Consider the following 19,432-nt stretch of genomic DNA (forward strand, 5'->3'; position numbering starts at 1 on the left):
TCTCTGGTTAGTACTTACCAAATATTTATTTTCAAGCTTGAGAAGACAAAGGGTCAACAATTCCCTTAATCTCTACATTTCTATTGCTTTCGTATACAACAGCAAAACTTTTACAGTTAGCAGATTCTTACATTGGCCAAATTGACGAACATGCACTGCTCCTTGGCCTTTCAAGGATCATAAGTAAAACAAGAAACAAAACCTAACAATGATTTCAGCCAGTAATTTCCACTGTTTCAAAATCATCTGTTGACATTCACACGCACACTGGGGGAAGTGTTGGTGAGTTGTTGCTGGCACCAATGGAACCATTAGTTCATTAGGATTGACATTGACACCGCAAACTGCCGGCTCAAAGTGGAGAGGATCTCCAGGAAGATCGCGCATATAGACACTGACATTCAGTTTCTACAAAGATGCAAAAAAGCAGACAAGATCCCGAAAGGACTACAGATCAAAAACCCACTCAAGTCGACTTACAACACAGACTACGCTGAAAGACTCTGCCACCGCACCTCTGTCACACTCCTCAAACACCTCGTACACCAACTCTACAGCAGTCGACGCAACCTGGAAACCAAGAGAGAGGCCATATTCTCAACTTGCGCTCAGGACACAGCAGACCAGCTGCGGAACACCGCCAAACAGATGAGACAGCAATACTATGCCACCTACATGCACACCAAGAACAGGAAGCTTGAGAAACTTGGCATCACCACCAGCAGCAATCAAGCTTCTCCCGGTACAACAGTCGAAAACAATACAGGGAAATCCATTGTCAACTTGTCAGACTACACCCTTCAACCAGACGAAATCGAAGTCCTCAGCAGAGGGCTCAATTTCTGCACCACCACCAAAATGGACCCCATCAGTCTCGCGGCAGATACGGAGGAATTCATCAGGCGAATGAGGCTCCGGGAATTCTTCCACAGACCCCAAGAGGCCGACAGCGAACCCAGGGACACGACCAATGAACCGGAACAGCAGACCGCGAGATCTGCAGTGCAGCAACCGAAAAGGAAAGAGTCAAATTGGACCCCTCCGGAAGGCCGCTGCCCTAGACTCGACATGTATGCTCAAGCCGTCAGAAGTCGTGTCAATGCCAGATTCATCACTCGCAATCACAAGGCAGCCTCAAACGTCACCCAAGCACAACGCAACGCCATCCGCACTCTCAAGACCAACCGCAACATCGTCATCAAACCAGCAGACAAAGGAGGGGCCACCGTCATACTGAACAGAACAGACTACTGCAAAGAAGTATACCGACAACTCGACAACCAGGAACACTACAGGCAGTTACCCGCAGATCCAACCAAGGAACACATCCGCCAACTCAGCAGACTGATCAAGACCTTAGATCCAGACCTTCAGAACACCCTACGTGCTCTCATCCCACGTAATCCCCGCATTGGAGATCTCTACTGCCTCCCGAAAATACACAAGGCCAACACACCAGGCCGTCCTATCGTTTCAGGCAATGGGACCCTGTGTGAGAACCTCTCTGGCCACATCGAGGGCATCTTGAAACCCATCGTACAAGGTACACCCAGCTTCTGTCGCGACACGACGGACTTCCTACAGAAACTCAGCACCCATGGACCAGTTGAACCAGGAACATTCCTCGTCACAATGGATGTCTCGGCACTCTACACCAGCATCCCCCATGACGACGGCATTGCTGCAACAGCCTCAGTCCTCAACACCGACAACTGCCAATCTCCAGACGCAATTCTGCAACTCATCCGTTTCATTCTAGACCACAACGTCTTCACCTTCGACAACAAATTCTTCATCCAGACGCACGGAACAGCCATGGGGACCAAATTTGCACCTCAATATGCCAACATCTTCATGCACAAGTTTGAACAGGACTTCCTCACCACACAGGACTTTCAACCGATGCTATACACCAGATACATCGATGACATTTTTTTCCTTTGGACCCACGGCGAGACATCACTGAAACGACTACACGATGACATCAATAAGTTCCATCCCACCATCAAACTCACCATGGACTATTCTCCAAATTCAGTTCCATTCTTGGACGCACTCGTCTCCATCAAGGACGGTCACCTCAGCACCTCGCTTTACCGCAAGCCCACAGATAATCTCACGATGCTCCACTTCTCCAGCTTTCACCCGAAACACATTAAAGAAGCCATCCCCTATGGACAAGCCCTCCGTATACACAGGATCTGCTCAGACAAGGAGGAGCGCAACAGACACCTACAGATGCTGAAAGATGCCCTCGTACGAACGGGATATGGCGCTCGACTCATTGATCGACAGTTCCACCGCGCCACAGCAAAAAAACCGCACCGACCTCCTCAGAAGACAAACACGGGACACCACTGACAGAGTACCCTTCGTCGTCCAGTACTTTCCTGGGGCGGAGAAACTACGACATCTTCTTTGCAGCCTCCAACACATCATCAGCGAGGATGGACATCTTGCCAAGGTCATCCCCACACCCCCACTACTGGCCTTCAAACAACCGCGCAACCTCAAACAAACCATTGTTTGCAGCAAATTACCCAGCCTTCAGAACAGCAACCACAACACCACAAAACCCTGCCAGGGTAATCTCTGCAAGACATGCCAGATCATCGACATGGACACCACCATTACACGTGGAAACATCACCCACCAGGTACGCGGCGCATACTCGTGCGACTCGACCAATGTAGTCTACCTCATACGCTGCAGGAAAGGATGTCCCGAAGCGTGGTACATTGGCGAGACCATGCAGACACTGCGACAACGAATAAACGGGCATCGTGCGACTATCAACAGGCAGGACTGTTCCCTTCCAGTTGGGGAACACTTCAGCAGTCAAGGACATTCAGCCTCTGATCTCCGGGTCAGCATTCTACAAGGAGGCCTTCAGGAGACGCGACAACGCAAAATTGCTGAGCAAAAACTTATAGCTAAGTTCCGCACGCATGAATGCGGACTCAACCGGGATCTGGGATTCATGTCGCATTACATTCGGCCCCCACCAACAAGCCTGGACTTGCAGAGGCCTACCGACTGAACTGGCTTGGGACAATTCACACCTCTTTAACCTGGAGTTACCTCTCTCTCTGCATCTTTGATGATTTGATTGCCTGCAGGTGCTCGCATTCCGGGGCATCTCTGACTGTGTCTATATAAACATTTCTGGAACAAGCCTTTCCATTCACCTGAAGAAGGAGCCGTGCTCCGAAAGCTCGTGTTTGAAACAAACCTGTTGGACTTTAACCTGGTGTTGTAAGACTTCTTGCTTCATTAGGACAGTGATGTGTTGGGTATGCTGGGTCTGCAAGGACTGCGTTTACCATAGCAGTGAGAGAGACAGGCTACCAATGCTTGTAGAAGTACAACTCTATTTTATTTAACTATGAGCTGTTAAACATACTTGCACTGTGGGTTGACACTATGTTAACTTGACTGGAGACCTGAGGCTAACCTGACCAGACTATACTGCTAGCACGTGGTAGATGTTTGTGTTGCTGATCACGGGCTCTGGCTGTCTGAGGCTGCATCCCAAGAGAGTGGGAAAACTAGTGCCCTCTGGCTTTATAGTGGCCGTGTCCTGTCTGGTGATTGGCTGCTGTGTTCTGTGTGTTGATTGGTCATTCAGTGTGTCAGTCAGTGTCTGTCTATGCACCATTATATACTTGTGTGTATATTATGACAGACACTGCCTTCTAAAGGTGAGCGGAGAAGAAAATAACAGAACAATGGAATCTGAAAGCACAGAAATAGGCTGTTCATCCCATTAGGTGAGCACCAATGTTTTGCGCCCACACGGCTCACCTAGTTTTTCGAGCAAATATTTAGACCTGTTTTTAAAGGATTTATGGACTCCCTAAGTCACTGGCTTGTGGGAGAAATTCGAGACACCCTCTTCGTGAAGCAGCTTTTAGTGATTTTTGCAGTATACTTTTGAAAACATTTTGCCAATAAATGCTTACATTTTTTTTGAACATATTGTTTTATCAGGCTTTAAAGATGGCACAATGTGGATAGGACAGCAATGTGGATAGGGCAGCATGGTGGCACAGTGGTTAGCATTGCTGCCTCACAGTGCCGAGGTACCAGGTTCAATCCCGGCTCTGGGTCACTGTCCGTGGGGAGAATACTCCGTGTTTGCGTGGGTTTCGCCCCCAGAACCCAAAGATGTGCAGGTTAGGTGAATTGGCCTCACTAAATTGACCCTTAATTGGAAAAAATGAATTTGGTACTCTAAATTTGGCAGCACGGTAGCATCGTGGTTAGCACAATTGCTTCACAGCTCCAGGGTCCCAAGTTCAATTCCCGGCTTGGGCCTCTGTCTGGGCGGAGTCTGCACATCCTCCCCGTGTGTGCGTGGGTTTCCTCCGGGTGCTTCGGTTTCCTCCCACAGTCCAAAGATGTGCAGGTTAGGTGGATTAGCCATGCTAAATTGTCCTTTGTGTCCAAAATTGCCCTTAGTGTTGGGTGGGGTAACTGGGTTATGGGGATAGGGTGGAGGTGTGGGCTTGGGTAGGGTGCTCTTTCCAAGAGCCGGTGCAGACTCGATGGGCTGAATGGCCTCCTTCTGCACTGTAAATTCTGAGTAATTGCAGAGTGCTGCATGATATTATGAAAGAATATTAAAATAATTTTCAGTGTTTACTAATAATATCAAACAGTGACATCTACAGTTCAGCCAGTGAGCTGAATTTTTGACATGATTTTTTGTTGTTAACCGCCATTACTTAACTAATTATGGGCAGCACGGTAGCACAAGTGATTAGCACTGTTGGTTTCACAGCGCCAGGGTCCCAGGTTCGATTCCCTGCTTGGTCACTGTTTGTGCGGAGTCTGCACGTTCTCCCTGGGTGCTCTGGTTTTCCTCCCACAGTCCAAAGATGTGCAGGTTAGGTGGATTGGCCATGATAAATTGCCCTTAATGACCAAAAAAAAAGGTTAGGAGGGGTTATTGGGTTACGGGGATAGGGTGGAAGTGAGGGCTTAAGTGGGTCGGTGCAGACTCGATGGGCTGAATGGCCTCTTTCTGCATTGCATGGACTATGTACTCAGGGCATTGAGATATAAAATATTGAAACGCTTATCTGAAGATAATATAACGCAGATGTTGGAATCTAAATCAAAAATAGAAAGGCTAGAAAGACGCAGGAGGTCATCTGTGGAAAGAACAGTCGACATTTTTTTCGATTAACATTTTAGAAACGCAATCTGAATCATATGCTATTTGTTGATTGACTTAGATTTGCTTTTGATTTTGTTTTCACATTCATGCTGGCTCGTTGCTTAAACTCAGTTTAAATCTGACAACCTTCAGCGCAGTGACCTGTCTTCTGGCGCTGTTCGGGAGAAGGCTGACAGTAGATCCATACGTTCTGTGTGTCACTGTGGAAGATGGCAGGGGGAAGAAGCTGCCCTGACATCCGCAGTGAATACCTAAAACTTTAATGCCAGTTTAGTTTCAAGGGAGACGTTACTGCAAATGAAGGGACGTCGAGAAAGGTAGTTATTTGAAACCCAGTGGGGGACTGGGTTTCTGTGTTGCAATTCATGCAACTCTCTATCATCTCGCCACACCAGGTATTTGTTGCAATAAGTTTGTAAGGGGATCGAAGCCATTTAAGAGATTGAGTATTTTTTTAAACAACCGTACGCTTTCTTTTCCGGAACCACATATTGTGAAAATAGGCGTATGACACGGGCAGATCTGGGCAGATCTGACCAGCGTCCTGTCGCAATTCAGCAACCACCTGATCTTCCTGGTGGTGGGGGGCGAGGAGGAAGGCAACTGGCGATCAGCGCGCCTGCGCCTGCGCCGCGCAGCCTTCTGGGAACTGTAGTCCTATCCGCGCGCGGTGATGCCTCCGGAGGACCAGGCGGGCGCGGACTACAGATCCCAGCGGGCATGGCGCCGTCTCCAGCGGGACCGAGTAGTAGTAGTGGTGGGCGTGGGCGTGGAAGTTGTCCTTTACCCTCCTCCCCTGAGGGAAGGAGTGTGTAAAGGAAGGAGCGGTGGCGGGGGAAAGATTTATGTGGTCGGATCGCATCTCCCTGTCTTCCTCCAGCCGATCTCTGTGAGCGGACCGAGTGAGGGGGAAGGGAGTGTGTGTGTTGGGGGGCGGTGGGGAGGAGGAGGCGGCGTTTTCTCGGCGACATGGAGCGCTGGAAGGGACGTGTGGCCCTGGTAACCGGAGCCTCGGTGGGGATCGGCGCGGCCATCGCCCGGGCGCTGGTTCAACACGGCATGAAGGTGGTGGGCTGTGCCCGCAGTGTGGACAAAATCGAGGTAGGGACAGTGTGAGAGAGCAGCCAGGCCCCGGGGTGCTGAACCCACTGTCTGTACCCCCCCCCCCCCCCCCAATACCCATTCAGCTGAGAGACAAATCATTTCAGTTATCCCGTCTGTCAGTCTGCAAACCATCTTGCTGCCGGCCGGCTTCTCAGGGGGCAGCAAAGAAGGTTATTTATTTCTGCAGAAACTAAATGGCCAAACGTGGACCGGGCAACTCCCCCCCCCCCCCCCCCCCAGCCCTGCTTGGCCCCTGGCGTAAATTTTAAGGGAGTGGGGTCAACAATCCTGTGTTTTTTTTAAAAACAATCTCATGTGCGTTTATTTTTGTGTGTGTGGCAGATTTCTAACGGAGGAAAGAAAGCCGTCGCCTTGGCAGCGTTCCTGCTATCGTGGAACCTGTTGGCTTTCTCTCTCGCTTTCCCCGTCGATTCACATTTCGCCCCACCCCTCGCACTCTGGTTCTCCGGCTGTTGCTTTCCATTGGATTGCTTGGCTTCTCACCCCGGCAACCCGTCCTGCGTCTGAAAGTGGTTTAATTCTGTGCGAGACCTTTCGAAGGCGTTCCAACCCTTCGTTTGGCGAGAGGGGGTTGGGGGGGGGAGATGATACATATATTTGTGTGCGTTTGATGGCATTTCTGGTTGGCACAAAATTGCGTGACCTGGACTGTCCGTTTTCAGAGAGGTTTTTTTTTAAGCTTGCCATTGGAAAGCACAGGGCTATTCGTGACATTAAAACGTACCCCGAAGTTAGGAATGCCGATCAACAGTTGTAGACAATGGGGACAACATTTGTCTGTTTCCTCGTGCACTTTAATTTCGTTTTGTAATTGATCGTCTGCACTGATTTGTTAAGACACATGGGTCACATCACGTTGAGCACTCCGCTGCTATAGTAATAAGTTTACATTTAATTGCTCTTTTGTCAATTATTTTTCCAGCGTGTATGTACACTGGCTAATTCTAAAATCTCAGGAGACACTTGCCTTTTTGCCTCATGGAAACGCTGCTCTGCAGTTGGGTCCTGAGAAGCACTCCAAACTGTGTCGGTTGAAGTGTCTCCTGATTTGTCTTGACTGTCAGACTGAGATCTGTGTACAATATTATGCGAGACATAGATGGAGGACAGATCGGAAAAAACTTTTCCCCTTAGTCATCGAGATTGAAGGTACGGTGCAGGTGGTTTTGAGAACATTTGAGGAAAAATCTTTTCACCCAGAGGATGGTGGGAACCTGGAACTCACTTCCTGAAGGAGTAGTAAAAGTGGGAACCCTCAGAACATTTAAGAAGCATTAGATGAACATAAAAAATGCTATTGCCTCCAAGGGTATGGACCAAGTGCTGGAAAATGGGATTAGATTAGATAGGTGCGTGATGGCCAGTGCAGATGTGGAATCCATAATATTCTGTTCCTTAGTGAAGGATATAAGTTAATGTGGAAACCATAATATCCTGTTGCTTAGTGAATGATGTAAGTCTGTGGACACAAGCTAATGGAGATAACGTTCCCACAAATGTGCTTTTCTGTAAACTACTGTAACCTCCAAGGGCAAAGAGGAGATAATTACATAAAAGAAAGATTGAAAGACCTTGCTTTTTCTACTGGTCCATTTGCTCTGTTTTCTATTGGCTAGAATTACTGTCCTTTCATTGGCCTAAGATGAAAGTTTAACTGATATTATTGGTGTGCGCCATGCAAATGAAGGATGAGACTGCAATTGCAATTCTATTACAGTCAGCACGGTAGCACAATGGCTTCACAGGGTCAGGGTCCAAGGTTCGATTTCCGGCTGGGCCACTGCAGAGTCTGCATGTTCTCCCTGTGTCTGTGGTTTTTCTCCGGGTGTTCCGCTTTCCTCCCACAAGTCCTGAAAGTCGTGCAGTTGGGTAATTTGGACATTCTGAATTCTCCCTCTGTGTACCCGAACAGGTGCCGGATGTGGTGACTTGGGGCTTTTCACAGTAACTTCATTGCAATGTAAGCCTACTTGTGACAATAAAAATTATTATTATTAATAAAGCTATAACTGTTTTTGCTTCGCTGGACTCAGGCAGAGTGATGCAGTGAACCTCACTGCATTGCTCTCCTTGTGCATAAGTCAATAAAGATTGACCAAAGAATACTCCCGTGTCAGCCTTGCAATAATTTTGACACAGACACGCCTTTTTCATGCTCTCAGACACTATGACTTTATGGCAGTTATGTTGAGAGTTGAAGAAGCAGTATCTTGCCACAGGTAGTTTTCTTGTTTATAACTAAGTGTTTCAGAATTATTGACTGATTAAACATCTCTTTCGTTGTACCAATAGAAGCTATAATGTGACTGCTACTTAAAAAGAGCTCTCCAGTATCGTGTATTGTAAAAATTCAAGCTTCCATTTAGAGGTCAGGGACCGTTGTATTTTGCTGCTCTACGTTTTGCTTGTTGAGTTCGTACTAATCACAACCAGGAGTCAGGGTTAGAGATCAGCATTATGTATACACAAGTAAACTAATTCTCAGAATTCATCTCTGTTGCTTATATTTTATTGGTTTCATATTGGGTAGAGTTTCAAAGACTGCTCTGATCTCTGAGTAACTGGTGGATTATTTTAACAACTGGAGAGCATTTCAGCTTTAATTTGAGGAGTGTAAGTTTTTGTTGAGCTGCTTTGTAAAAAAAATTAAGTGAAAAGGAATTTCTTCATTGAGTAAGTAATTGAGTGGTACAGTCTTGCCTATGTCTAGTAAAGTACATGTGCTTCTACATGAAGTGGGGTTGAGAAGTATTGCCTATTAAGGCCTTCAGGTGTCCATTTCAAAGACAGCAATGTGGCAAATTCTCGCAGGAAGTGGTGCCCAGGCTTGCTACATTATCTGCAAGACCCAAGGATTGCGTGCAGAAGACAGCACATTTAAGTAATATCGCAAAGTTAAGATTACCTGATGATCGTGCCAAGTATTGGATGGATAATCCAAGATTGGCATGCTAATTTGCTCACCTGCACCAAACCCTCCTAAACTTACAGCATTGAGCCTTGTGTATGTCCACACCATAAAATTGCAGCAATTCAAGATGCAACATGCAGTTGAAAATCTTATCAAATGCTTCTATTCCAAGGTATACCTGATGTCTTAACTGAACTTGGCTGCATAATGCCTAGTTGTCTGGTTGGTATGTCTGATGAGTGCACATCTGTTACTATCAATGTACTCCTTCAGCTTGCAATGTCCCATGACAAGTTTTCTGCTTGCATCCAAGGTAGCACATTGTAAAATATACAAAACATTTCTGGTAAACCTATATTGATTATTATTTCACTTTGCTTGGTGCACTTAATTCATTAGATTAAACTGCAAAAAAGATCAGCTCTGACTACATTTCTTTTTGTTAATGATGAACCCCCCCCCCCCCCCCCCCCCCCCCCCTTGCCGTCAAATGTTGAAATCACATTCTGTGTGAAAAACAAGTTCATTGTTCAACAGTGGTTGAAAGGATAACTAATACTGAATAATTTAAAGATTTTTAACCAATAGTACATTGATTTAAAAATTGTAATGATAGACTGATTCATCCTCTTATTTCAATGTGTCCTTTGCCAGGAACATTCATTTTTCAAACTGTCCAGATTGTAGTTGGGGCTACAAAAATGGATGCAGGTTGACAAAACAAATTTCGGTTGATTTATGGATTTTAGTATCAAACAGAGGCAGATTATCTTTGCTACATCCAAATATTTTGATTTCCCATTTATGTGCAGTTGATGTGCTTGAAGCAAGTGCTGGAAATAAGATAGTATTCTTAGACAATCATCCCACAAAATCGTAATATGCCAAAGACACTAAATTGCAAGTTTGCTCTTTTTCTAACTCTGATTACAAAAAGTCAATTTTTTGTTCAACAGTAAACATTGCTCTGAAAATCATAAACCTATTCACAATGTAACTACGCTGCCAAAGTTTATACAATGATAGTGACCTTGTGCATCACTGTTACGATCCCAGTTGATATAACTGGACAGGAAGATCCCCGAATGGAACCCTGGCTCAAAAAAATCATAACTTGTATTTTTTTTACAAAACATAGAGGGGGGAACCGTTCCGTAATTAATTTTTTTCTTGTGTCAAAACTATTAAACATGGAAAATTTGGATTATACAATAAGTCTTTACTCTCCCCCCCCCCCCCCCCCCCCCCCCCCATATCTTAGTTTAGCAATCACACACAGGTTTTAGGATGAACACGGATTACAAAATATGTCTTTATCTACAATGGTCTCATTAACACAAAGCACCTTCTAAGCACACAAGATGACTGTGGACAAAAACATACTCCATTTAATGTTTGTGGATGTCCCCTCGGAACTCTCCCCAGATGATGGGGAGCACGGTAGCATAGTGATTAGCACAATTGCTTCACAGCTCCAGGGTCCCAGGTTCGATTCCCGGCTAGGGTTACTGTCTGTGCGGAGTCTGCACGTTCTCCCTGTGTGTGCATGGGTTTCCTCCGGGTGCTTCGGTTTCTTCCCAGAAGTTCCTGGTTAGCACTGTTGCTTGAAAAGCACTAGGGTCAACAGTAATGTGGCCAGATACAAAAAGCTGCATAGAGGGAGGAATCGAGAAGGCACATTTGTGTGCGCGTGTGCTGCTGCATCTCTGCACTGAGTGATATGAGTTCTTGCAGTTGTATATGAGGTATCCTTGTTGTATTGACTATTTACTGTGAAACTTACTTTTATTGGAGTATAATTTGCCTCTTAATATTTGTCTGTTAATTCCTGTTTAATTTGCATTGATTCTGATTCATGTTAAAGTTAAAAGTGGGGTTATTCAGTCAGTTTGGTTATTCATTGTGGCAAGGTCTAATTTTTAAAAAGCAATAAAATTGGCAAAGTATGAGAAAGAAAAGTCACACTGGTGACTGCATTAAGAGGCTACTCCTGACCTTGAGGCATGGTAGAGGGACCTTTTTATTCCACATCTGGCTGTGCTTAACCTGGCTGTCACTTGGAGCTTGAAATGGAGAGAATTCCTTCGCTTAGCTAAGTGCAAACAATCTTGATCTTCACCTTACAAAAATATGTCCCAATCATCATAGCAGGAAATCTGCAGTGATTGGAGGTATTATAGTTTTTCAATTTCTACCGGAATAAGTGTGTTTTTTAAAATAAATTTTAGAGTATCTAATTATTTTTTGTTCCAATTAAGGGGCAATTTAGTGTGGCCAATCCACATACCCTGCACATATTTTGGGTTGTGGGGGTGAGACCCAAGCAGACACGGGGAGAATGTGCAAACTCCACATGAACAGTGACCCGGGGCTGGGATTGAACCTGGGAGCTCGGTGCCCTGAGGCAGAAGTGCTAACCACAGTACCGCCATGCCGCCCTGGAATAAATATGTGTAAACTGAATTCAGTATTGTCCTTTTGCAGTGACTCGCAAAGTTGAATATTGATCCCTGTTTGTTCAGGAGAGTGCTGTCAATGCATCATGTGGTAGTATTAAAACATACTGACCAAAATGTCCCATCTCCATTCCTAATCTGTAAGATGATGGCAGTTATGGCCCTACAGTTGTTTTCTGTGTACTAAAACTGTGGAGGATGAAACCACCCAGAGCTCCTGTTTTTGATTGCTGTTCTGTAAACCCTTTTGGAGTGAGCATTAGAAGACATCTGGTGAAGGCAGGAACAAGCTACGTGTCAAGCTATGATCAAAAAAGCCTGCCAACATTCAGTATGGGTTTTGACCGAGGTACTTGAAGGCAACAAGGACTGTGGTTGAATAGAGTCAAGAGATCAGGGAGAAAACATGCCAAGTTCATATTTTTATATTTCTCTATATGTGACTATTCAAATTGAGCAAGCCTGTGTACAATTTCTGATCCAAATGTAAAATGTTGTGTTTTGATGAAAAGCAAATGGTGAATCTGCCAAATATAAACAGGCAGCAGATGATTTTTGTCGAACGTAGGTTTTATTTTCTTCAGTTAAATTGTTTAGTTCAATTGATTTCAAGTGCCAATTGTCCAGAGTTTATGAAAATACTGTTTGAAACACAGCTTCTTAATAAATTGGGAATTTACAACCACACGCTTGCTTGTAGGTTAGGTTTCAGCATACCTTTATTCCTTTGGAAAATATGATGTTTAAACTTTTGTTGAATGAATAAATAAATTGTTTGTGGAGGTGCACCTTTCTCATTCTCTCCTTATGGGATTAAATAATGAAGATATAGTCCAGTGTGTCTGTCACTGGGCCACATGTTTCCTGAGAAGGTCATGTTAGACCACAGACTTATAGGAGTGCAGAAGCCACAGCTTCTTGACGCTTACAAATAAAGCTCTCTATCTCATTAGTGAATGAGTTAAAGTACAAAACTGGCCACAATCGGCTCTAAACAATTTGTTTGCAGAGACAATGACCATGATTGGTGTGAGAAGTGCAATTTCTGGTGTAGGGGATAGCATATTGGCAATCTGAAGATTGGATCAATAGAAGATTGGCTAGTTAACATGAAACAGATGGTCGGCATCTGGTTGGCAAGATTTAACATATGATGTGCCACACCGATCAGTGCTGGGGCCTCAACTTCATACATTTTATATAAATTGCTTGGTTGAAGGGACTGAAGGTGTGGTTGCTAAATTTGCTGATAACACAAAGATAGCTCATTGGTCTCATTGTTTAAGGAAGAATGTAAATGCATCGGATGCAGTTTACTAGATTAATACGGTCTTATGAGGGCAGCACGGTAGCACAGTGGTTAGCACTGTTGCTTCACGGTACCAGGGACCCGGGTTGGGCCACTGTCTATGCGGACTCTGCACCTTCTCCCGTGTCTGTGTGGGTTTCCTCCGGGTGCTCCGGTTTCTTCCCACAAGTTCCGAAAGACATGCTTGTGAGGTGAATTGGACATTCTGAATTCTCCCTCTGTGTACCCGAACAGGCGGCGAAGTGTGGCGACTGTGGATATTTTCACAGTAACTTCATTGCAGTGTTATATGTGAGCCTACTTGTGACACTAATAAAAATTATTATTATTATGATGAAAGGCTGGACAGGCTAGGCTGATATCTGCTGGAGTGTAAGATTAAGAGGGACTTGATTGAAACCTACAAGATCCTGAGGGGTCGTGATAAGGTGAATGTGGGGAGGATGTTTCCTCAAGTGGGAAAACCTAGAAGTCGGGATCACTGTTTAAAATTAAGAGGTTGCCCATTTGAGGAGAATTTTTTGAAATTCCCTTCCTGAAAAGGCAGTGGAAGCAGAATCTTTGAATTTTTTAAGGCAAAGGTAGATAGATTTTTGATAAGCAAGGGGCGTAGAGGTTATCGGGGAAGGTGGGAATATACAGTTGAGGGTACAATCAGATCAGCCGCGATCTCATTGAATGGCGAAGCAGGCTCGAATGGCTAAGTGGCCTACTCCTGCTCCCAATTCGTATGTTTGTATGTTCACACTGATGCAATAGCACTTTTTTCATTCTGTCTCTATTCACCACTTCATCTTGTATGGAAGTTGATTTTGACCGTGAATGCCAGACACCGATAAATATTTCTATCTTGCACTGACATCGTACACATTTATTAACACAAAAGTCACTTTAGCATAATATTACAAGTATATCTAAAGTATGCATCTTTAATGCAGTAACATCCCATTAAACATATAGCGAGTACAAATAATATGCTTTGGTGCATTCCAAGCATCATAGTGGGCCAAAGCAGGAATAGAATCTCCATCCACAGTCACTAATTAGACAGCAAAATAGCTTCCAAAATGTTTTTTTATTACCACTGGCAGCATGGAGATGATTGCTGTGTTTTGATCACCTAGTAACTGGATTAAATTTTTTGAAAGGAAACTTTTCAGCAATTTCCTTGTGTAAATATTCTGACTAACTGCTCCACTGTACAGTTGCTTAAGGATTTATTTTTAATATAATATGTCTGCATTACATAACATCACAGTAATCAATAGCTGCCAGTTGATGTAATTCCCTTCGTCATCTGATAGTAGTGTCCATTTCATAGCTTGAGTGCAATGTGGTATCTAGTCTTTCTAGACAGACTCTACTCTTTCACTAACATTTATTATTGAGAGAAGGGATGTAGAGAGGTGGAAGGATGGTGCTGCATGCTAATGTGTATCATGGGATGCCTAGAACAATAATTCCAGCACCTAAATTCTCTGCGTATCAAATTACTGATCTTGGCTGTGCTGCCAAAGTCTGGTGTCTCTGAAAAATTAGACATTTCCCCACAATGAAAGAAGAAAAATCTCCAGATGAGCCATCTTGACTGATGCTGGCACCTAGATGAGATTCAGCAGGTGCTGTTGAAATAATTCTGTCATAGATCATTTCCTGTTGTCTTGCCTGTGGAGTGCAGAGCTAAAGAGAAAGGGGAAAAATAGAAACATAATATTTAAAATGAAAAGCCTCAAATACTTGAAACTTAAAATACTGTAAATATGATTTTTTAAATGGATGGCATCTGGTGCATTGCTGCCTCACAGCACCAGGGACCCGGGTTCAATTCCGACCTTGGATGACTGTGTGGAGTATGGACGTTCTCACTGTGTCTCCATGGGTTTCCTCCGGGTGCTCCGGTTTCCTCCTAAATGCAACCTCCGTATAGGGAAAGAAAACCTTACTCATTGCAACCCAAAGCAAACTGATTAAAATGTATATGAGAAGGGACAGTTTTAGGTACTTGGGTATTCAGGTGGCGAGGGATGGGACAGGCTACACAAATTGAACCTGGCCCGGTGAGTGGACCAGATGAAGGAGTATTTCCGGAGATGAGATGCATTCCCATTGATTGTCTCTGGCGGGTAGGGTGCAGTCGGTAAAAATGACGGTCCTCTCGAGGTTCCTTTTAATTTTCCAGTGCCTCCCAATCTTCATCCGCAGTCCTTTTTTAAGCGGATCAATAAGATTATCGTGGGCTTTGTGTGGTTGGGGGGGGGATGCTCGAGCAGAGTCCGGGGGGGGGGGGGGGGGGGGGGCTGGCGCTGCTGAATTTCCGTAATTACTACTGGGCGGCTAACATAGCCATGGTTAGGAGGTGGCTGGTGTGGGGGTGAACCGGCGTGGGTGCGCATGGACGCGGCTTCGTGTAAGGGCACAGGCTTAGGGGCACTGGTGACAGCGCCCCTGCCGTTCCCGCCGGTGGGGTACTCAATCAGTCCATTGGTGGTAACGGCCCTGAGAGTCTGGGGGCAGTGGAGGAGGCATGTGGGAGCAGAGGGAGCATCGCTGTGGTCCCCAATCTGCGACAACCATCGGTTTGCCCCAGGGAGGATGGATGGGGGGGTTCCGAATTTGGTGGAGAGCGGAAATTGAGAGGATGGGGGACTTGTTCTTGGAAGGTAGCTTCCCGAGTATGAGGGCGCTGGAGGAGAAGTTTGCATTGGCTGGGGGAATTGAATTCTGATATTTACAGGTACGGGACTTTTTGCGGAAGCAGGTACCAACATTCCCATTCCTGCCACAAAGGTGGATTCAGGATAGGGTGGTCTCTAGAGGATCGATAGGGGAGGAGAGCGTCTCGGACATGTATAGGGAGCTTATGGATTCGGAGGAGACGCTAACCGAGGAGCTGAAGCGAAAGTGGGAGGAGGAGCTGGGGGAGAGATAGAGGGCGGCCTCTGGGCGGACACATTAGGAAGGATCAATGCTACCCCAACATGTGCCAGGCTCAGCCTGATCCAATTTAAGGTTATTCACCGGGCTTACATGACAGTGGCCCAGATGAGCAGGTTCTTTGGGGTGGTGGATAGGTGTACTAAGTGTGCTGGGGGGCTAGCGAACCATGTCCACATGGTCTGGGCATGTCCAAAACTGAGAGGGTTTTGGCAGGGGTTTGCCGACGCCATGTCCACGGTATTAAATATGAGGGTGGCAATGAGTCCGGAGGTGTCAATTTTTGGGGTATCGCAGGACCCGGGAAGCCAGGAGGAGAGAGAGGCGGATGTTCTGGCCTTTGCTCCCCTGGTAGCCCGGAGGCGTATATTGCTGGCTTGGAGGGACTCAAAGCCCCCGAAATCGGAGACCTGGCTTTCAGACAGGGCAGGCTTCCTCTGCCTGGCGAAATTTAAGTTTGCCATGAGAGGGTCTCTGTTGGGGTACGTTCTGAGGTACGCCATTCGTCGACTTCCTCGCAGAGAACTAATTGTCAGCAGAAAAGTGGGGGGGGGGGGGTTAGGTTAGGGTGGCAAGACCAGTGGGAGAGGGTGGTGGAATTTGCACTATGTATATATTTTTCTTGTTATGTATATTGTTGATTTTGTTGCTGTTGAAATGCCAAAGAAATACCTCAATAAAAAGTTTATGAGAAAAAAATATGTATAAGTATTTTATTTATTACATAAGAAAACATTAGGGGCTGGTTTAGCACAGTGGGCTAAACAGCTGACTTGTAATGCAGAACAAGGCCAGCAGCGTGGGTTCAATTCCTGTACCGGCCTCCCCGAACAGGCGTCGGAATGTGGCGACTTGGGTCTTTTCACAGAAACTTCATTTGAAGCCTACTTGTGTCAATAAGCTATTATTATTATTATTATTATTATTTATTATTATGTTGCCTGAGGGGAGTGGGAAGATGTACAGGTTAAGTGGTTACCAAAATGGGGCAGTGGAGTGAGTCCAGGTCGGGTGCTCTTTCAGAGGGTCGTGCTGACCCAATGGACCAAATGGTCTCCTGCACTGTAGGGATTATGTAGAATATTTAAAAAATTAGTAAGTGAACAAGTTGAACATGGGTGGAAAATATAATTCTTAAACAATGTTTTGTATTCTTAAAGTAGACATGGAGCACTAAATTGCTCGTAATTTTAATGTTTGTTATAAAGGGACATTAAATGTCACATTAGTCACCTTTTTAATTATATTTTTACACCTCAGAACCATTGGGGAAAAGGCTGCTTGGGAGCAAGAAATTTCTTTATCACAGTCTGAAGCAAAAGTCAGCTTTCAGACTGTTTCATTTAGTTTCCAATTACCAACAACAACCTGCATTTATGTAGCACCTTTACGTTTTGAAACATAAAGAGCATCACAAGCATTATAAAGCAGCATTTAGTACTCAACCACACGGCGATATTAGGGCAGATGACAAGCTTGGTTAGAAGTAGTGTTTAAGGAGTGTCTTTTATGGAGGAAAGAGATTTCGAGAGGAAGTGTGGGAACTTGGGCTTAGGCAATCGAAAGCACCAGTGTTGGAGGAATTGAAATTAGAAATACTAGATTTATTTATTGTATGAGGAACATGTTGCCTGAGGAGGGGTGGGAAGATTTAAAAAGATGGCTAGCGCCAGAAATTACTTGCATTGGAAGCAGTTCAGAGAAGGTTCTTCTGGACTGAATCCTGGGGTGACGAGGTTGTCTTATCAGAAAAGATTGAGCAGGTTAGGCCTGTACTCGCTGAAGTTGAGAAGGATGAGAGGTGATCTCATTGAAACGTGTGTAAAATCCTGAGCGGGATTAATAGGATGGATGGAAGGTGGATGTTTCCTCTTGTGGAGGAATTTAGAACTGGGGGCACGGTTTAAAAATAAGGGGTTTCCCATTTAAGATGATGTGTGGATGAATTTCTTCTTTGAGACTTGTTAAGTCTTTAAAATTAACTTCCAATTAGAGCAGTGTAGGTTGAGACATTGAATATATTCCAGGCTGAATGAGATAGATTTTTGATCGACAGAGGAGTTGAGGATCATGGGGCACAGCAGGGCCAGGGTGCTAAACCATGGATCATTGTGCTTCTGTTGTCTCCAGGCCTATTATCCACTTCCTGTCTCATCCTCCAGATGGCCAGATTTGACAACCATGGTCACAGTGGGGTTGAACTATTTCGTATAGGTTTTGCAAAATGTTGTCCTCAATGCCTCTATTGTAAAACCCATTGAAAGCTCGCGTTTCAGCACAAAGTACTTGTGCTTTGTCAGACAATTACACACAATCTGGTTGTTATTATGCAACCAGCTCTGCTTCTTTGAACCTGGGCCTATCCTATATCCAGACAGCAACATCCAAAAGATTTGGGCACACAGACAACTATCCCCTGTACAAATGAGAATATCTTAAACTAACAATGACTCCTATATTCACTTCCAAGTTTAAAAAAGGCAAAACATCTAGTAAATTAGACCAACTAGTTCATCTGTAATTAAGGGCAGCATGGTGGCACAGTGGTTAGCACTGTTGCCTCAAGCACCAGGGACCTGGGTTCAATTCTGGCCTCGGGTGACTGTGTGGAGTTTGCACTTTGTTTCTCCCTGTATCTGTGTGGGTTCCTCTGAGTGCTCCAGTTCTTCCCAGTCCAAAGACGTGCAGGTTAGGTGGATTGGTCATGCTAAATTGCCAAAGGGTTGGGTGGGGTTGCTGGGTTACAGGCATAGGGTGGAGGTGTGGGCCTAGGTAGGGTGCTCTTTCCAGGGGTCGGTGCAGACTCAATAGGCCGAATGGCCTCTTTCTGCACTGTAGAAATTCTATGAATAACGAGTAAGGAGTAGGCCACTCAGCCCATCGAGCCTGCTCCACCATTCAATCAGATCATGACTGATCTGATTGTAACATCAATTCCACATTTCCACCGACCCTGATAACCTTTCACCCCCTTGCTAATCAAAAATCTATCTGCCTCAGTGTTAAAAATATTCAAGGACTCTCTCTCTCACTGCTTTTGAGAAAAAGACGTACTACGCTCTGAGAAAAGAAAATTCTCTTCGTAAATGGGTGTCCAGTGATCTCTACTTCTAGATTCAACCACAAGAGCAAACATCCTTTCGTGATTTCTAACAACACAAGTGAACTTTGTGAAAAAAGAATTGCCCTTTGCATTAAATAATAAACTGCCCCTTTGTGTCCAAAAGTTTGGGTGGGGTTGCTGGGTTACAGGGATAGGGTGGAAGTTAAGTGGGGTGCTCTTTCCAAGGACCGGTGCAGACCCGATGGGCCGAATGGTCTCCTGCACTGTAAATTCTATGAAACGATTTCTCACTTTAAATTGAAACAAACTGCAGTTAGAAATAAGTAGCATACGATAGGAGCACAAATCCAGGAAATCTGAAATATAAGCAGAAAATTCACAGGGTACCCAGCAGCTGGGAAGCATCTGTGGAGCGAGAAATGAAGTCAGTTCTTCCGACCCTTAAGGTTTA

The 19,432-nt window shown here is 45.1% G+C and overlaps 1 protein-coding gene across 3 annotated transcripts in view; it reads left to right on the forward strand.

Annotated features, from left to right (window-relative positions):
* The first annotated feature begins 5,997 nt into the window (after window positions 1-5,997).
* Window positions 5,998-19,432, forward strand: part of dhrs11a (dehydrogenase/reductase 11a) — a 67,906-nt gene continuing 54,471 nt past the window's right edge. Inside the window, exon 1 of one of the 3 annotated variants that reach the window (XM_038814140.1) lies at window positions 5,998-6,071. Coding sequence is in view for 2 of the 3 variants with exons in the window: in XM_038814139.1 (XP_038670067.1) it covers window positions 6,152-6,283 (132 nt within the window). In the remaining variant the exon portion in view is untranslated. Of the gene's footprint in view, window positions 6,072-6,094; window positions 6,284-19,432 lie in introns of those variants that run through there. The other 2 variants (XM_038814139.1, XM_038814138.1) reach the window with 2 other exon arrangements.

This window comes from Scyliorhinus canicula, chromosome 12 (genome assembly GCF_902713615.1).
Source record: "Scyliorhinus canicula chromosome 12, sScyCan1.1, whole genome shotgun sequence".
NCBI lineage: Eukaryota > Metazoa > Chordata > Chondrichthyes > Carcharhiniformes > Scyliorhinidae > Scyliorhinus > Scyliorhinus canicula.